General features: G+C 37.2%; 1 protein-coding gene across 1 annotated transcript in view; it reads left to right on the top strand.

Annotated features, from left to right (window-relative positions):
* Nucleotides 1-16,712, top strand: part of LOC139711279 (acyl-coenzyme A thioesterase 1-like) — a 37,376-nt gene extending 20,664 nt beyond the window's left edge. Inside the window, exons 5-9 of the mRNA XM_071623191.1 lie at nucleotides 11,624-11,841; nucleotides 13,926-14,040; nucleotides 14,891-14,971; nucleotides 15,812-15,950; nucleotides 16,567-16,712. Of these exons, the coding sequence (XP_071479292.1) occupies nucleotides 11,624-11,841; nucleotides 13,926-14,040; nucleotides 14,891-14,971; nucleotides 15,812-15,950; nucleotides 16,567-16,712 (699 nt within the window). The remainder of the gene's footprint in view (nucleotides 1-11,623; nucleotides 11,842-13,925; nucleotides 14,041-14,890; nucleotides 14,972-15,811; nucleotides 15,951-16,566) is intronic.
* The last annotated feature ends 1,683 nt before the right edge of the window (nucleotides 16,713-18,395 follow it).

Here is an 18,395-nt window from a genome sequence, read left to right as displayed (position 1 = left end):
ACCAAGTTTGGCTGAAATGTGCCCTCCGGTTCTGTAAGAGAAGATGAAAATGTAAACAGTTTATGCACGACGCTCGACGCACGACGTACGACGGACGACGGACGAAAAGCAATCGCAATAGCTCACTCGAGCCTTCCAAATACTGTAAAAATTCAGCAATAGATTGAGGTGGTCTATAGATAATGGCAAGTATTAAATGTTTATATTTTCTTTTATTTTTTTTTTTTGCTGCAGCCAGTGCTGAATGAGAAGACTACCCACAGTTTATGACCATTGCACGCTGTATGAAGTAAATTGAACATATTTGCCCCTTTTCAGCATATAGTAAAAGAGAGCTTGACTGATAAATCGCTTTAGAAGAGCAGAAAGAATGATAATAATATTACCCTGAACATACATGTAAAGCAAGTCGAGGGAATGTGTACACATTGCACTTTACATTGCTGAATTTTCTTTTATTTCCTTATAAAAATCATTATACACGAGTAATGTGAGAATTTTCTTGTATCTTCTTTATATAATTTTACGTGAATAATGTCGTGAACTGTGTTTTTTGTTTAACAAGCAATGTTGGCATTGAAACTTACGAAATTTATAACTTTGAACAGCTTATCCATTTTTCCTGAATGGTTTCTGATGTGTTCGACTGATTTTGCTGCAGTCTTTCAATCTGCATGTATATTTGGTTTCATTACCGTTGAAATCAGAGATCTCTACTGAAAATGATTGTATAGTTCTGCACTTTGAGATGGTAATTTTGGTTTTAAGTTTTTACAAGATAATTAGAAATTTCTTATATGAAATGATAAAGAGCATACAAAAATCGGTTTTTGAAATGGCTGAGATGTACAGAAACATGAGGTCTTGATAAAAGGGGGATCCTATTTTTTGTTGGACCACTTTTTACTTTGTTTTTTAATATCAGCCATTTCAAAGCGGATCTCCAACAAATAAACTTTGAATTTCTCTAAGAAATGTACGCTCTTTGATATTTCATATAAGCGGTTTCTAATCATCTCGTAAACAAGTTGAAACCTGAATTCCCATTTGTACCAAAACTTTACCGTCCCTTTAATGCTGATTTACATTTACACACCAAGGCAAACTACCTGTATTTGATGAACTTCTTATGGTCAAATACTAATCAAATACCATTAGCTTTCCTTTGAATGATAATGAATTTATATAACGTGTTACGTTAACGTCCTTAGTCCTTCTGAGTCAACGTCTTTTGTCCTTCTGACGTATACCTTCCTTTGTCCTTCTGACTTTATTTTTATTTATTTATTTATTCAGTTTTATTAAAAAAAAAGAACAGGGTAGTCACGTTCAGGGCCCAAGGGCCTGCTTTTCAAATGAGCCCTGTTACAAAATGGTACATATTGCGAGTAAAAATCACCTAATACAACAGCAACAAAAAAGAAAGTAACTGAACACATAGAAACAAGCAAGATGTGATATCTACATAAGTAAAAAAGATACAAAATTAACAAATTAGAAGTAAAAACAGCAGGAGATTACCATATGCAAAAACAACATAAATTATGACACCAGAATGTACAAAAATAATGACCGAAAAGTGATATGGCAACGAGTAAAAAGTACACTTTCAGAATATTGAAATATTGCAGGTAGGTTTACACAGTGCAACGCAAACAAAAAGAAAAGAAAAGAAAAAAAAATAGTCGAAACAAACATATGAAAGGTAAAAGGAAAATGTGAGAAACTAGAGATACGTTATCATACACAGATAAAAATGCAAGGATAAAAAAATTGTAGCGCATAAAGAAATAGTACCAAAGGCAAGGTCAAAAATCATAATATCATAATGTACTAAAAACAATGAGCATTGAGAAACATAATGATACAGAAACAAATGCATACTAATGTGTATAAATTCTTAATTGCTCTTCATTTTAACATATCAAAAACCTGAGTTCATATTTGCTGATGGAATTTGTCTTTTAAACCTTTCGAGGCAGTTTGACGATTGAATAAAACTGGGAAGCTTGTTGAAAAGAGAACAAGCGAAGAAGGAAAATGTACGTTTTTTTTTTTGTTCAGTTTTAGGCATGGGGATGAACAATGGGCAAGATAAGGCATATCGAGTTTCGTACGTGACTTGACGCCTTGTAGCCATAGGACATAAGTATGATGGGGCTAATCCGTTCAAGACTTTATATACAGCTACGCAGTACTGATACTCAATGCGTTCTTGTACACTTTGCCACCTCAATCTGTTCAACAAGTTGTGAACGGGAGAATAATAGTCTGTCTGTATTACGAGTCGGGCAGCTTTGTTTTGGACCCTTTGTAATTTGACCAAGTTAGTCTTGGTGCATGTGCCCCAAACAGTACAACAGTAGTCGATGTTTGGCAATACCAGTGAAAAGTATAGTTGCGCAGCCATTTTCATGGTAATACAAGACCGAATGCGCCGAATACAAGCTAATGTGCAGGCCGTCTTTTTTATGATACGTTCAATGTGAAGTGACCAATCTAGACTGCCTGTTGATAGTTACTCCAAGATATTTGATATCGTTGACAATACCCAGATATTGACCATCAAATTTTAAAATCATATCTAAACAATTTCTTTTCCTTTTCGAAGCAAATATCATAACTTTTGTTTTTTTCACCATTAACTGTCATTCCGTTGTTCTGAAACCAGGAAGAAAGAGTGTTTAAATCTTTTTGCAGCCGGCGAGGCCTGAATTGTACGAACATCCTTAGAAGAGTTGAAAATGGCTGTGTCATCGGCATACAGAGAAATTCTCGTCTTATCATAAAATTGCAATCTACATATGTCGTTGATATAAATTATACAAAAAGGTAAAAAAGTAGTCTGTATACAGTGTGATATTGAAGGCATGTAAATTTGACTTTTCGTGATTTATCATCAAAATAATACTTAAAAGAACGAAGGCACATTGCCTTACTCTTTGTGGTGTGGAAGTAAAATGTACCGTTATTTTGTCTGTCTTGAAATAACTATGAAACAGTCGCCCCGTCACAACTGCCTCTGATCATTGAGATGGCCGGAATAACACCTAAAAGACACAGTGTTCACGACAGGCCTCAACTTCTGGCCTCCCATGGTTTTGCAGTCTTTGATTTCTGTTACTTCGATGCCATTGGAGAGGATATCTTGAAAAGTGCACCGAAAGGTCAGAATGCGCACCTGGATTGCCAGCTGTTTTACGTAAGTCCAAGAAATTTTAAAAGATTCTTCCTCCTTTCTCTTGAAAGACATGAAAATCAGTCTTTGTCGAGCCCTTTCAATATAAATAACATCAGTTTTGATTATTCACTACCTATCTGACAGAATAGGGGGGTTCAGCTATTATAGTCATTGTCAACCATGGTCTCTGTCATGTCTGTGAAGGTAATACTAGTACCTGATTTTGGTCCTATCGATATTTGATTTTGATTGATTTACAACAACAACACACTATGATCACTGAATTCAAAGAATTTAACAACATAACAGTGTTCACGTGCCCCTACATTTTTCACTTGTATTTCTTTTGCTATAACAAACAAATAGGGGGGGGGGGGGATGCCTGCTGCGCACCCTCGGGATCCGCCACTGATGATACATTATGACACATTATACACACACATAAAAAATTGTAGTGTCAACATCAATTAAAAACCTGTCCGCCTACTGCCATAATAGAAAGTATAATTCATTTATCATTAATTGCGATATTCTAAACTGCGATATACTAAATAAATAGTATACGATTTACATTCGTGGCTGTCAAATATGTAATCAAACAATTACGTATTATAGGTATGTATCATAAAGCAAGGATGTTTTTCCTGTAACTATACTGTTTACAGAATGAAACTTATGGTGAGTTTGAATGAAATTGTTTAGTTCATCATGGAAGGTACAAAAATGAAGTTGTTAAAGGAACCAAAAAGTTTAGTGCTAGTGATTATTATTGTTTCTTTGAGGTATTTTGCATGCGCAAAGACTCGGCAAATAAAGTAGCATTTATTTCGTATCCGGGCACTTACCCCCTGGGCAACTACCCTCCGGATAACTACCACCCGGATAATTACCCCCCAGGTCTATTCCCCCTTAGGGCAACTACCCCCCGGACAACTACCCTCCCAGGGCAATCACCCTCCAGGGCCATTACCCCCTAGGAAAACTACCACCCGGTCATCTACCCTCCTAGGGCAACTACCCCCAAGGGCAATTACCCCTAGGACATCTACCCCCCGGATAACTACCCCCTGGGTAACTACCCCCTGGATGACTACCCCCCGGATAACTACCCCCCAGATAACTACCACCCGGATAACTACCCCCTGGATAACTACCCCCCGGATAACTACCCCCTGGATAACTACCCCCCGGAGAACTACCCCCTGGGTAACTACCCCCCGGATAACTACCCCCCGGATAACTACCCCCCGGATAACTACCCCCCGGATAACTACCCCCAGGATAACTACCCCCAAGATAACTACCACCCGGATAATTACTCCCCGGATAACTACCCCCAGGATAACTACCACCCGGATTACTACCCCCCCCCATTAACAATACCCCGAACCCCCCCCCCCGCCCCCTCCTGATACTTACCTACTGGACAACCCTCCCTCCCCGCCCCCCGAAAGTTACCACCCGTCGTATATTTTCCATAAGTTCATAACACCATATCAGAAGATGCACCTTTCTCTTACACTGTCATCACTCTTTTGGCTTGTCATTTATTTTCTACCGTTATAACACATGATAGACGATAAACATAAGAAAAGGAGAGTTGATTTCACAGCAATTCATATTCCCTTAACATTAGCGAGGGACTCTTCGATATAAAGCCATAATTTCTGATAGGATCCGGGCACGGTTTTATGAAAGTTATCAGTCCTGACAAGCTGTCAGTTCCACACAATTACCAATCGTTGTAGGTCGATCAAAGCAGGTCCATTGTAACAAGTCAGTGACTCGAGCTTATCAATCAAGCAGAACCCATGGTTTTATTGAAATTATTAGATACTAACAAGATGTCATAACTGGCAACTTTTATCAAAAGGTGCCCTAATCTGTCATGAGAGTAAAATTACAGCTTGTTTTACATACAAGTAGAATTGTGCTAGTTTTCAAATTAAATGTTCTCGACTCTTTAAGAGGAAATCCAGTTCAAATATAAGTTAGTCTCATTAGAAAGAGTAAAATATTACGAGTTTAACGGTATTTTTTTTTTTTTTTTTACAAAACACCCCTAGTTGTTAACGAAGTCTTTTGTCCTGCACCCTCTTTTTGAATAGATCTAGGGAGAGTTGTAGTTGACAGAATCCTTTTTACATTATAGGGCTGCTCTGTTTTATCCCGGCCATTTCAAGAGTATTTTTTTTTCTCAAAAAATTGAATCCTTCTTGGAATAACATGCTCTTTAATATTTCGTAAGGGGTTTCTAATCATCTCACCCAAAAGATGTTTAAAACCTGAAGTTAGGTCTCGACCAAAACCAGACGATATGAAAAAATGTTGGGTTTTTTTTTCAATTCAAATAGCTAATGTGTTCGAAAATAACACTGAGAGACGTAATTTTCTGGGGGAGAGTTATTGTAAGAGGGGTGATTGTTTGGAGCCTAATTTTAATAAGGAGTAATTGTCAAGGGAGGTAATGTTCTGCAGTGATCATACCAAGGAGGTGACAATCTCTTCCCACATCCTTGATATACTAGTTGTTAATATGCCCAATAATGCTGTAGGGCAATTCTGAAATGAGCGTTAACGGTATAACAGTAAAATAGTTACAAAATTGATGAAACAATGCAAAGAAAGCAAATTAAGACAGAGACGAAGTACACAAATAAAGATACAGTGCACTCCCGTTACAACGAACACGGTTATAACGAAATTTCGTTATAACGAAGCAAAACTTCTGGTCCCAAAATTATCGCCATTAAAGTCTATGGTACAAAATTCGCTTATAACGAAGACGGTTATAACAAAATTTTCGTTATCACGAAGTCTTTTCTGAGCGCCACTGACAAAGAAAAACAAAAGAAATGCGCTCCGTTATAACGAAATGCGGATCGCATTCGAAAATGCGTAGCGGAACAAGCATTATTAAAGCGTCTCTGCATGAGCGAACGCATCATTAAATGTTCACTCCGTGTATCACGCACAGTTTCCGAGGGGAACTTGCGTTGTTGTAATAAAATAATTTGAATTCAGATAAGGTTTGTTTCATTGTTCCGAATTCCTTTAATACAAAACACACAGATTCTGATACAACTAAATGTCCGTTAGTTCGGAAATGAAAGAGGGTTTGTTATTAAGCACATTTTGGCGTTATTCCAAAGGTTCGTTAATTCGATAATAAAATATGGTCCTTATTCTTATTCTTATACGGTTCGTTAGTCCGAAAATGATAGGAATTCAAAACGTTCGTTAATCGGAACATTACAGAAAGTATCGTTAATCCATGGTGGAAAAAGGAGAGTACACTAACAAAACTTAAGAATTGCAATCTTTATAATCGTCTTAAGATAAATAAATCTTCGAAATAACTAACCTTTCTCATCTTTTTTTTTTTCATTAACAAATTTTTCTTCGGAATAACGAACCTTATTTCATTTTCGGATGAAAAAGCCTTCGGAACAACGGACTTTCTGACTAGTGAACCTTTTTCTTTTTTTTTTTGATTTATAAACCTTCAGAATGACGAACCTCATTTCATTTTCAGATCAACGAACCTTCGGAAAATGAACAATATATTATTTTGATCTAGATTATGAACTTTCGGAATGATGATTCTGCGGAAATGCGAACCTTCACATAAACAAACCATCGGAATCCCGGGAATGGCGAAACTTCGGAATAAGGAGTCTTCGGAGTAACGTACTTTAGTAAGAAAAGAACCTTTGGAATAGCGAACTGTAACCAAATCCTAAACCGTCATTTTCTACACATGTGTGACAACACAAACAACTTTATGCTCTTTTTAAAATGTAATATTTAAACGAAATTAAAAAGGTATTCTCCCATTTCACATAGCTTTCCAGCGTATGATGAGGATTCAACAAACAAAATTTTTTATGCGTGGTTTCCTTCTTTTCGTTATACATTGCATATTATATTTGTTCGGTTACAACGAAATTTCGTTAAAACGAAAAAAAAAACTGCCGGTCCTGAGCATTTCGTTTTAACGGGAGTGCACTGCACATGAACACACACGAGATAAATCCCTTGTAATGAGAGAAAGAGGAAAGGTGAGTTATGAATGACAGGAATAGACTACCTTCACAGTGGACAGAGAAAAGCGAGAGGGAAGAGGAAGATGATGGGTCAAAACCAGGGCACGTGAGGCATAAGATATAAGCTCCTCAAAATAAAGAAGTGTTACATGGAGTTGTGGTAAACGATAGACAATTGTGGTTAAAAAATATTGCAAAAAGTTTAACTCATTCTGAAGTGTAACATTTCTTCAAAATGTCTTTAGTTCAATGGTAAAGGCATTCAAACTTAAAACTTCTTTTATACTATACTATCAAGAGAAATCCGAAATTTCGGAACAGTAAAAGAAAATACAGATTTAGCGAAAATAGTTTGGTTAAAGGCATTGACATTTACTGGATTACCGGGTAGGATATGAAGGGACAGCTTCGTTTTTTATGAACATAGAGTCAAAATACAGAGGGAGAAATTAAGCTTTTACATAAATTGTCCTAAGTGCAAACGATACAAATCGTAATTCTTTAAGATGTTGTTTTCATAAAATGATGTATCAGTATGGCATCTCCGTGATTCCTGGCAAATAATACAAAGAACTTCGTTTCCTGTAGTAATGATATTCTTTTTATTAAAGGTAAGATGGGGGGGGGGGGGGGGGCAATGACCCGGGAGGTAGTTACCCAGGGGGTAATTGGCGTGGTGCACTGTCCTGGGGTAATTTTCGTCTTGATAGTTATAGGGGAGGGGGAGTTGTAGGCTTGCTTATCCGGGGTAATCATCCTCGGGAAGTTATCGGAGGGTGTAGTTATCGGGTGGAAGTTATTTGGGGTCTAGTTATCGGAGGAGGGGGTAATTAACCTGGGGATAATTATCCTGGTGGTAATTATCGGGGGGGGGGGTAGTTATCCGGAGGGTAATTATCCGGGGGGGGGGTGATTATCCGGGGGGTAATTATCCGGGGGGTAATTATTCGAGGGGTAATTATCCGGGGGGTAGTTATCCGGGGGGTAGTTATCCGGGGGGTAGTTATCCTGGGGGTAGTTACCCAGGGGGTAGTTCTCCGGGGGGTAGTTACCCAGGGGGTAGTTCTCCGGGGGGTAGTTATCCAGGGGGTAGTTCTCCGGGGGGTAGTTATCCAGGGGGTAGTTATCCGGGTGGTAGTTATCCAGGGGGTAGTTATCCGAGGGGGTAGTTATCCAGGGGTAGTTATCCGAGGGGTAGTTATCCAGGGGGTAGTTTTCCTAAGGGGGAATTGCCCTGGGGGGTGATTGCCCTTGGAGGGTAGTTGTCCGGGGGGTAGTTGTCCTAGGGGGTAATTACCCTGGAGGGTAATTGCCCTTGGAGGGTAGTTGTCCGGGGGTAGTTGCCCTAGGGGGGAATTGTCCTGGGGGGTAATTATCCGGGTGGTAGTTATCCGGAGGGTGGTTTTCCAGGGGGTACTGTTCCTAGAACCCATTTATTTACAAACAACGGCGTATCTTTGTACTACCAAACTTACATTCGGATATATGAAATGTGCTTTATAGCTGCAAAATTCGTGTAGGTAAGATCTCCCTGTATCATTTTTTATTTTATTCCTAATGTCCCTCGGCAAGAATTTCAAGAATTCAAAGGACAAGTTCACCTTCATAGACATGTGGGTTGAGTGAATGCAGCAATATTAGTAGAACACACCAGTGAGAGTTTGAGCAAAATCGGACAATCCGTTAAAAAATTATGAATTTTTGAAGTTTCTGCTCAGTCACGGCTGGATGAAAAGACTACTATAGCTTGTGATGTCACATGAGTACAACGATATAAAAAAGAATAAAGAAAGTTCAACATATTTCCATTTTTCTCGCATAACAAAAGAACACTCGACTTCTCTCTTTCAGAAGGCAGGGGGAATAATATTATCCTTAACATACGTCAGTAGCAAGTTGAGGAAATGTGCACTTTATTCAAAAAGTAAAGTTTTGTGAAATTCTCTTTTTAATTCCTTCTAGAGTTGTACGCATGTGACATCATACACTGTAGAAGTCTTCTCTTCCAGCAGTGACTGCGCAGATACTTAAAATATTCGTAACTTTTGAACGGCTTGTCCAATTTTCCTCAAACATTCACTGATGTGTTTTACTATTATTGCTGCATTCTCTCGATCCTTCTGTATATGAAGGTGGACTTGTCCTTTAACTTAAATAAAGTTATTCAAACTTGATCGTTTTTAACCTTCATATCTTGTGGCTTAGGACTGTTCAATATATTAAAATCATTTTTCTTATCGTGTGGTAACTAGATTTCCTTTCCAAATTTTAATGGAACGTATTGTACAAATGAAATACAATTTCATGCAACTGGAAAGTATCCGCGACCTCCAGTTTCCTGGGAGGTGTTCGAAGCTTGTCCTGAATGAGCTATAATCAACGGGGTAATCGGGTCCTCAGACCTGGGGGTATGATTTGCTGCCCAAAGGCGATCACAGTTTTGTTCAAATAACACAAATACTCCCGCACACGCACACACACATGGGCATGTATGCCTAGTATAGAAAAAGTGTGAGTCAAGTTTCAGGAGGGGGGGGGGGGAATATGATTATTCTATTTTATGTGTGTGTGTGTGTGTGTGTGTATTTGTATTATTTTTGATGTTGTTAATACTATATATTGGTAAAGTATTGTCTTCGAACTATTAAGAAGCAAGAGTGGGAGTTTTTTTTTGTAACACCTAGTATATAAACTTTTGAACAAGAACATCGATATCATTGTGGGCAAGAAAAAACTGTACAAAATGTACAAATACACGTAAGATACGGAAGAAAAATAATTGGTATATATGTATAATGAATAACAGCTGCACCAAAAGACTTCCCAGTGGACTGCCTTACTTTACATCTCTTGTAACTGAATTATTGTCTTTAATTGAAACAAATTGTTTTCTGTTAGCTAAATAACTATTGAACCACTCCAAAGTCTTCCTGCGTATTCCATAGTGCGATAAATTGTGGAGTAAAATGTCATGACTAATTGTATCGAAGACCTTGGAGAAGTTCAAGAATATACTAAATAAAATGAGACTGATTGTCGGTTGCAATAACAACTTTATCCGTAAAATGAAGAACTGAGTGGATGGTGCTTTATTTTTTTCTCGAAAACCAAGCTGGGAATTCATAAATATTTTGCACATTAAAAAAGTTGATAATTCTGATGTATATTATTTCTTATAATGATTTAGAGTGAAGATGATAGAGAGATCGGATGATAATTACTGACATCCATAATTAATGCCTTTCATAAATGTTGGAAATGCTTTAGCCAATTTCATTTTATCAAGAAATACACCATAAGAAATAAAAAAAATAAAGATGTGAGCCAAAGGATATGCGTCTGATGATCTTTATCAGCTTAACCAGAAATTTGTTAGTTTCCTTTTCAAAGGATACAATATTAATAATCTCGTATCTATTTTGTCGGAGTTTAATAAAAAAACACACCACACAATTGAATTGGGATTTCTCTGGCCTAGGAATTCAGTAAAATTCTGTTCTGTAGCCGGAATATCTTGAGCAAGCGGTTACCTATTTTCTAGAAAATAAAACATAAAACCATTTGCAATATCAATTGGGTCATTAAATATCTCATCATCCGAGTGTATTTCACTATACAGTTGTTTGTGTTTTTTTTTTTTTTTGTTCGGAATATTCATCGTCTGCTTTAAAAATGTCCAGGTATTCTTAGTATTAAACTTGAATCTCGACAGCTGCTGAGAATAATGCATTTTTTCTTCCAAGGTAAAAATCCTAATTAAAGTGTTGTTACGATGTACATATCTCTTCTTTGCTCGTTTAGGTTTTTCTTTCCAAGTTTTGTATTATCGTACAGTCGATTTTTTTTTTGTCTATTGGTTGAGCAGATAATCAACTTTGAAACCCATTGTTACCATTGGTGCTTTTTTATAATCCATTCAATTTTTTGTTATGCTTCCTCCACGAAGTGTCGCAGGAGGCATTATGTTTTTTTCTTTTCATGAAAATTACACGTTCCATCAAATTGATACTAACACATATGTTAAGGGTACTAATTATTCCCCCTGCTACTTTCTGAAAGCGGTTAGTTAAGTGCTCTTTCATTATGCTAGGAAGTGATTTTTTTTTTTTTGTGAAATTCCCTTTATATTTTCTTTACATTGCTGTCCACACATGACGTCATAACCTCTAGTAGTCTCCTCATCCTGCGGTTTCAACACCAAAACTTTATAAATTCATAACTTTTGCATCGATTTTCCTCAAACTTTCACTGATGTATTCTACTAATGTTTTTGCTTTCACTCAATCCATATTTTTCTTCGGACTTCGGCCATTCAGAAAATGTACAGCTATAAGTTGTGTACATTAGATGTCTGTATCAAGTGTGTGAAATCTTGACAAATATTCTCAAACTCCAGGACATTCTCGAATTCGCCCGGAGGCATCCCCGTATCGACCACACGAGGATCGGCATCAGTGGTTCAAGCATGGGTGGTTCACTGACGCTCAACGCTGTACCAAGGCTTACGGATTTCCCCGTGCGATGTATATCAGTTGCGAAATGTATGGATATCCTCTCTATGTACTTGGGACTTCAAGGACCGGATGGTTCCTTCATCCACCCCGCTCCATTGACGTAAGAATTTCCTAGAATTCTCCATGTGGATGTATTACACTGTATTTTATGCTTTACTACAGGATTTTATTCTTTATGCTTTTTTTTTTGGGGGGGGGGGTGGGGATGGGACAACAAATTCAATTGCCGAGCCATCAAAAAAAAAAAGAAGAAAATTGTTCGATTTTCGTGGCGCGCCATCAAAGAAAAACATTTTTAGTGTCGTGCCTTCGTAATACATGGCTCGACACTAACTTTTTTGTTTGGTGGCCCGATGGGGCCACCAAAATCCTAAATTTCAAATTTTTGGTGGCCCGAGAGAAAAATTTGGTGTCCCCCCCAAAAATAAAAAACATTAAAAGTCCTTTTTTTTAATGAGTCAAATATTTAAGATTTATGATACTAAGAATTAGAAGTTGGACATATCTACTCATAAATAAACTTCAACAAACTTGCAACACTCACTCTCAGGCATTCATTCAGGCCTTGTCATCCATCCTTTGAACAAATTTAATTGCTAATTTCCGGCGCAAAAAGTTACGAATTTATTGACATACTTTTCAAAAAAATTTGGTGGCCCGAGGCGGGCCACCAAATTTGCCCTTTTTTGAAATTTGGTGGCCCGACTTTCATTTTTGGTGGCCCCGGGCCACCGGGCCACCGTTAGTGTCGAGCCCTGATATATATATATATATATATATATATATATATATACATATAAAAAGACAGAATAGATTTATATACATTGTTTATTTTTACAAACGCTTTTGCAAAGGACTAGTATAGTATTGGTTGAGATGAAGATTCAGCTTCTAACTTTTTGTGATACTTCAAGGACCGGATGGTTCCTTCATCCACCCCGCTCCATTGACGTAAGAATTTCCTAGAATTCTCCATGTGGATGTATTACACTGTATTTTATGCTTTACTACAGGATTTTATTCTTTATGCTTTTTTTTTTGGGGGGGGGGTGGGGATGGGACAACAAATTCAATTGCCGAGCCATCAAAAAAAAAAAAAAGAAGAAAATTGTTCGATTTTCGTGGCGCGCCATCAAAGAAAAACATTTTTAGTGTCGTGCCTTCGTAATACATGGCTCGACACTAACTTTTTTGTTTGGTGGCCCGATGGGGCCACCAAAATCCTAAATTTCAAATTTTTGGTGGCCCGAGAGAAAAATTTGGTGTCCCCCCCAAAAATAAAAAACATTAAAAGTCCATTTTTTTAATGAGTCAAATATTTAAGATTTATGATACTAAGAATTACAAGTTGGACATATCTACTCATAAATAAACTTCAACAAACTTGCAACACTCACTCTCAGGCATTCATTCAGGCCTTGTCATCCATCCTTTGAACAAATTTAATTGCTAATTTCCGGCGCAAAAAGTTACGAATTTATTGACATACTTTTCAAAAAAATTTGGTGGCCCGAGGCGGGCCACCAAATTTGCCCTTTTTTGAAATTTGGTGGCCCGACTTTCATTTTTGGTGGCCCCGGGCCACCGGGCCACCGTTAGTGTCGAGCCCTGATATATATATATATATATATATATATATATATATATATATACATAATAAAAAGACAGAATAGATTTATATACATTGTTTATTTTTACAAACGCTTTTGCAAAGGACTAGTATAGTATTGGTTGAGATGAAGATTCAGCTTCTAACTTTTTGTGATACTTAGAATTCATTTAATGACATGTTAGAGAGCATACAATAAGAGGAATTCGAAGTTTACATGATTGAGAAAAATCAGATTTTAAACAATATAAAATGGCCGGGATAGCCAAAAAACAAACAGACAAACAAACAAAAAGGTAAAACACAGCAATCTAATTAGAGGTAGGTCCCACCTTTAATTAATACGACCGCTTCGTTTTGGATATCTCAGCCATTTCAAAACCAACTTTCATCAAATAAATTCTAGATTTCTTTTAGTATTATGATTCATTATGTTCATTCATATTTTATATAAGAGGTTTTGATTTATCTAAAAAAAAATCATTAAAAAACCCGTTGGAAACCTGAAGCCCCATCTCAACCAAAACTGTGCCATCCCTTTCAAACCATTTATATCTCATTCTCTGTGAGCAAAGGAGAGAAAACAGGTATTCGAATGTCATGCCGGGCGAGGATGGTACCCTGTGGGTAGACCCTGATTTCAACCATCATGTATTTGACGCGGCAAATAATGAAGACTACGTGGCCCCAGTAAGTGACAATTTGAGGTCATGCATTTTTTTTCCGAGTGAATGATTATGATAATATTTGGTGTGAGTTTCTTTTTTGTATACCTCTACAAATCAAATTTGTTAAGATCGCAACTGCTGAACTGTACATTAACTAGCATGTCGAAAAAAAATGTGTAGAGGGAGAAATATATTTAAAATCGGCCCCCAAAACACCCTTACACGCAAAATTTCATACTCTCCGCCGGATGTGAGCATCCGTTTCACATAATTATCTGCCCCACTAATATGATTGTGTTGATAGCAGTTCTTAAAGTCTAGAATGGCGTTAAAATCTTAACATTTGAGAAAAATGTATACCGAAAGGCTTTATTTTAGGGATTTTTTTCTTTTTTTGTGTATGTCTTAACCCGGAGTCGAACTTCACATGTACATCAATAAGGGTAAGGGTAAGGGTAAAGGGTAAGGGGTAAGGGGTAAGGGGTAAGGGTAAGGGTAAGAAGTTATTGCTAAGCAATTAATGTCATTTGAGAGCACATTTTTGGGGAGTTTACGAAGCAGTTGTAGATAAAGTAATTGTCTCCGGAGTAAACGCCGCCGTTATTGTTAGCTGAGAAATTACCGGCAAAACCATTGTCGGCGGGGCTGTTGTCGCAATATCATCAGAACATTATTTTCTATCGAAGCTTATAAAAATCTCGTGTCACCCTCGAACTGAAACTTTTCATTATGAGCAGAAAGCAATTTGAAGGACAGCTATAGTAATCTGATTTCAATGTAGAAAAACACCGACCATAGTAGGTGCCAAGGAGATGTTTTGAGCCCAAGTCAGATGATCCCATCGATTAATGGTTCTGTCTTTAATGTGTCAGGTGGAAAATCTAACGATTCCAACCCTATTCCTCGTCTGCGGTGATGATCGGATTGTACCATCGGAAAAATGTTTGACCAGGGTAAGTGTATGATATTCTCTTTTATGTAAGAAACTGAGTCCACTTGATATCAAAGAAATGGTAACTCGTGCCACATCAGTGAGTTGGTTATGCAAAAAGACATTGCGAATCATCATCGAGATTTTGCTCTGTATGAATGTTGATTTAAGCTCTAAGAATTGCCGCTATCATAATAATTATAAGTGCTGTAATTCCTCGCATATCCTTGTAGGCTTCAGTGTTTGAGTTATACAATGATGTTTAATCGTTTTTCTTTTATACTTATAATCAACCACCCTTAATTGTTACGCTCAGTAAATGCACAATTATAATGTAGAAACTGAGTTTATTTTCACTATGATGGTGAATCAGCAAATGAAAACCTCCACTTTTTACTCCTTATCTCAGTCAACCTGGATCTTTGCAAGATTGCACAGTTACAGGTCCTATGTATCCTAGCAGAAAAAAAGTTGAATAAACCGTTAATACAACTGAAATGCAATGAAACGACTGCAATTCATAGTCTATGAAGTTCACGAAGTGTTATTGTGGGTGACAATTTCCATTGCCGGTAAGGAGAGGTCTAATATTGAATTTATAGAACATTACGGAACAGGTCTTCCACTTTGCTTTTCTAAAACCGCTAGCCTTTCATAAAATCTTGGGGGAAAGCTGGAACAGCGAAACGAAATTCTGAAGGGAAAAACAAACAAACAAACAAACAAACAAACAAAAAAGTCGTCAGCAATTGAACTTCCTGGACGCAGGCCTATTGAAATGTACAATTAGTAAATATTAAAAAAGAACATCAGTATAACATAATGACAAAAACCAATAATGTACTTCATTCACGTCCGGAAGGCGGCAGAGCGGATGAGGCAAGCTGGAAACGGCCATCTTGTAGACTTCGTCCATCTTCCCGGTGCTGGTCACCTCCTGTACACTCCCTACCTTCCCCTCTGTACGGAATCCCGGGTCTACGTGCCCGGTGTTTTGGACGGTAAGTCAGACAAAAATCAAAGATTTCTTTTTCATTCCTTCAAAGGTTAATCTAGTTTGCAGTGAAAACCTGCAAATATTGCTCTTCTCACACCATACAATGTATATCCTTTTCCAGCTGTATTTCAAAAACCAACAATCAGACATTCTGAGGTATCTGTTGGATGTATTACGTGGAAAAGTGGACGATTGGTGTTAAGATCATAATTTTCCTTCAGTGATGTTAATAGAGTGTTAATAGAAATAGTACTTACAGAACATGACACACTCCAATATCTCTGTCTTATTTGGCGATTGCTATGTTGCATATTCTTTGAGCTGCTTAATGAACATTTGCCACGACACCCTTTTCGTATTTGTTTGTTTGTTTGTGTGTTTGTTTTTTCAATGTAAAACGACTTAATACAAATATTGTTTACATTACAACCTCATAGAAACAGCAAGCGAAATATGTTTTGTTTCACAACATGATAGTGTGAATAAAATAAGTATAGTTTCAGATGCACACATATCCTTCCGCTGCGAATGTTTTCTTTACTACTAGTTATAATATTCTTAATAAAGAGATAATTCAAGGACAAACATAAATCATTGATCATGTGTGTCCAATCCAATAGCTGTATACGTCCGCTGGGGAGGCGAGCCCAAGCTGCATGCAGAGGCGCAAGTTAAGGCATGGCAGAAGATGCTCGACTTCTTCAGACAACATCTTGGCCCTGTAGAGCCTTTGAGACGGGACTGGTTATCCAGCGATTCTGAATGAAATGTGACGCATGGGATTTGACTCATTTAAGGTGGCAATTTTTTTTTGTCTGTATGCTGAAATGTTCGTTTGCTGAATACGTTCTCTCTCTCTCTCTTTCTCTCTCTCTCTCTCTTTGTATATTGTCTGAAAGTTTGTATTGACATGCATTGATTGGCTTATGTTTTTGTTTTTCGTGGTGGGTTTTTCTCTTCTTAGCGTGTTGTTGTGTATATAAGTTTTTAACTGTAAATTGATCGAGTATCCATGACACTAATGCATCTGTGAGTTGTTTTTTTTTTGTACTCCCATTAGGACTTTTAAACGCTGATTAAGCTTTTAAACACAGAAAAAGACAAAGTTTCTCAATGGTTTACGTTTAGAAGATTAACTGTAAACGGATTATAGTGAAAGATATTAGACTTGAGGCGGACGTTGCTCTCTTGTTCTCCCTTTAAAAGAAAAAGAACAAGAGAGCAACGTCTGCTAAATGCCTAAAGTGTGTGTGTGTGGGGGGGGGGGGGGGGGACATAGTCAAAACCACCTGTGACTGCCTGGAAGGTGAATTTGCGATACTCAGGTGAGTGCGAGAACTCTTGTTTTCTCTCTCTCTCTCTCTTTTTTTGACTTTTTCTGTCATCATTTTGTTTCATTGTACTGATTATTGTGTATCGTGTATTGTAAATGATTATTGTGTATGTATTATCTTATACGTTGACTGTACCACTGCATTTTTTTTTTTGTTGGAGTTGCTGACAGCCTAACGGCGCAAAGTATAAAGTATGAAAATAAGTAAGATATAAGTACCTTAACCCGTGTATGAATAAAATAAAACGAATAAAAAACAACAAAATATTCATAAAGTAAGAGGGTAAACAGATCGTATTGTAGCGAAACATGAAGGTGGCTGTCTGTAAGAGATCAATGTCGTCAACTGATGGTTTTTTTTTTAATACTTGGTCCTTGTGAGCGCTTATCAGCCCCAGCACAGACAAACATAGCTTTCTTTTGTAGCAAATATATGGAATTTGTACTACTATACGAAGTTGACCAGACAATGTTGAAATAAGTTTATATGGCAAAACGAGTGAATTGTACCATAAGAGTTTTCACCAGAACATGATATTGTAATTTACGTAGAACGCCAATGCTGCGTGAAATGGGAATAATTATGTCTGACATGATCAGACCATTTTAAAAATTCATTAATAACAACGCCCCAAAATGTACATTATTTTCTTTCAATGGCGACACCATCTATGAATAGCAAATTATTTCTGGATCATGATCTGTTCTTTTACGACTTTTGAAATGAATAAACTTGCTTTTTAAACGTTAAGAGATAGCCCATTGCTCCGGAACCAAGGAACAATTAACACTTCGTTAAATAGTTAAGTATTCATTTTCAAAATGAGACAATTGTAATCAGGATGGGAAAAGAACACGTTGGTATCATCGGCAAAGAGATTTATTATACAATATATATACACACTCAGAAAAAAAGAAAGAAAGAAAGTAAGCGCTTTTTCAAGTTTAGATTTCTCATAGAATATTTGGGTGAAAGCAGTGTATTATATTGCATATTAAAGGCAATCTAATTGGCTGTCAACCTGGTAGGTCAACAAAAAGTGAAACTTAACGCATGAGTGAACACCATTGTTTTTCTCTTCTAGAGCACAAAAGTAAAAATTGCAAAACTGAACA

This window comes from Diadema antillarum, unplaced genomic scaffold (genome assembly GCF_040938485.1).
Source record: "Diadema antillarum isolate AM-2024a unplaced genomic scaffold, OU_Dant_1.0 scf00000040, whole genome shotgun sequence".
Lineage (NCBI taxonomy): Eukaryota > Metazoa > Echinodermata > Echinoidea > Diadematoida > Diadematidae > Diadema > Diadema antillarum.
This window is presented reverse-complemented; position numbering and strand designations above follow the sequence as displayed.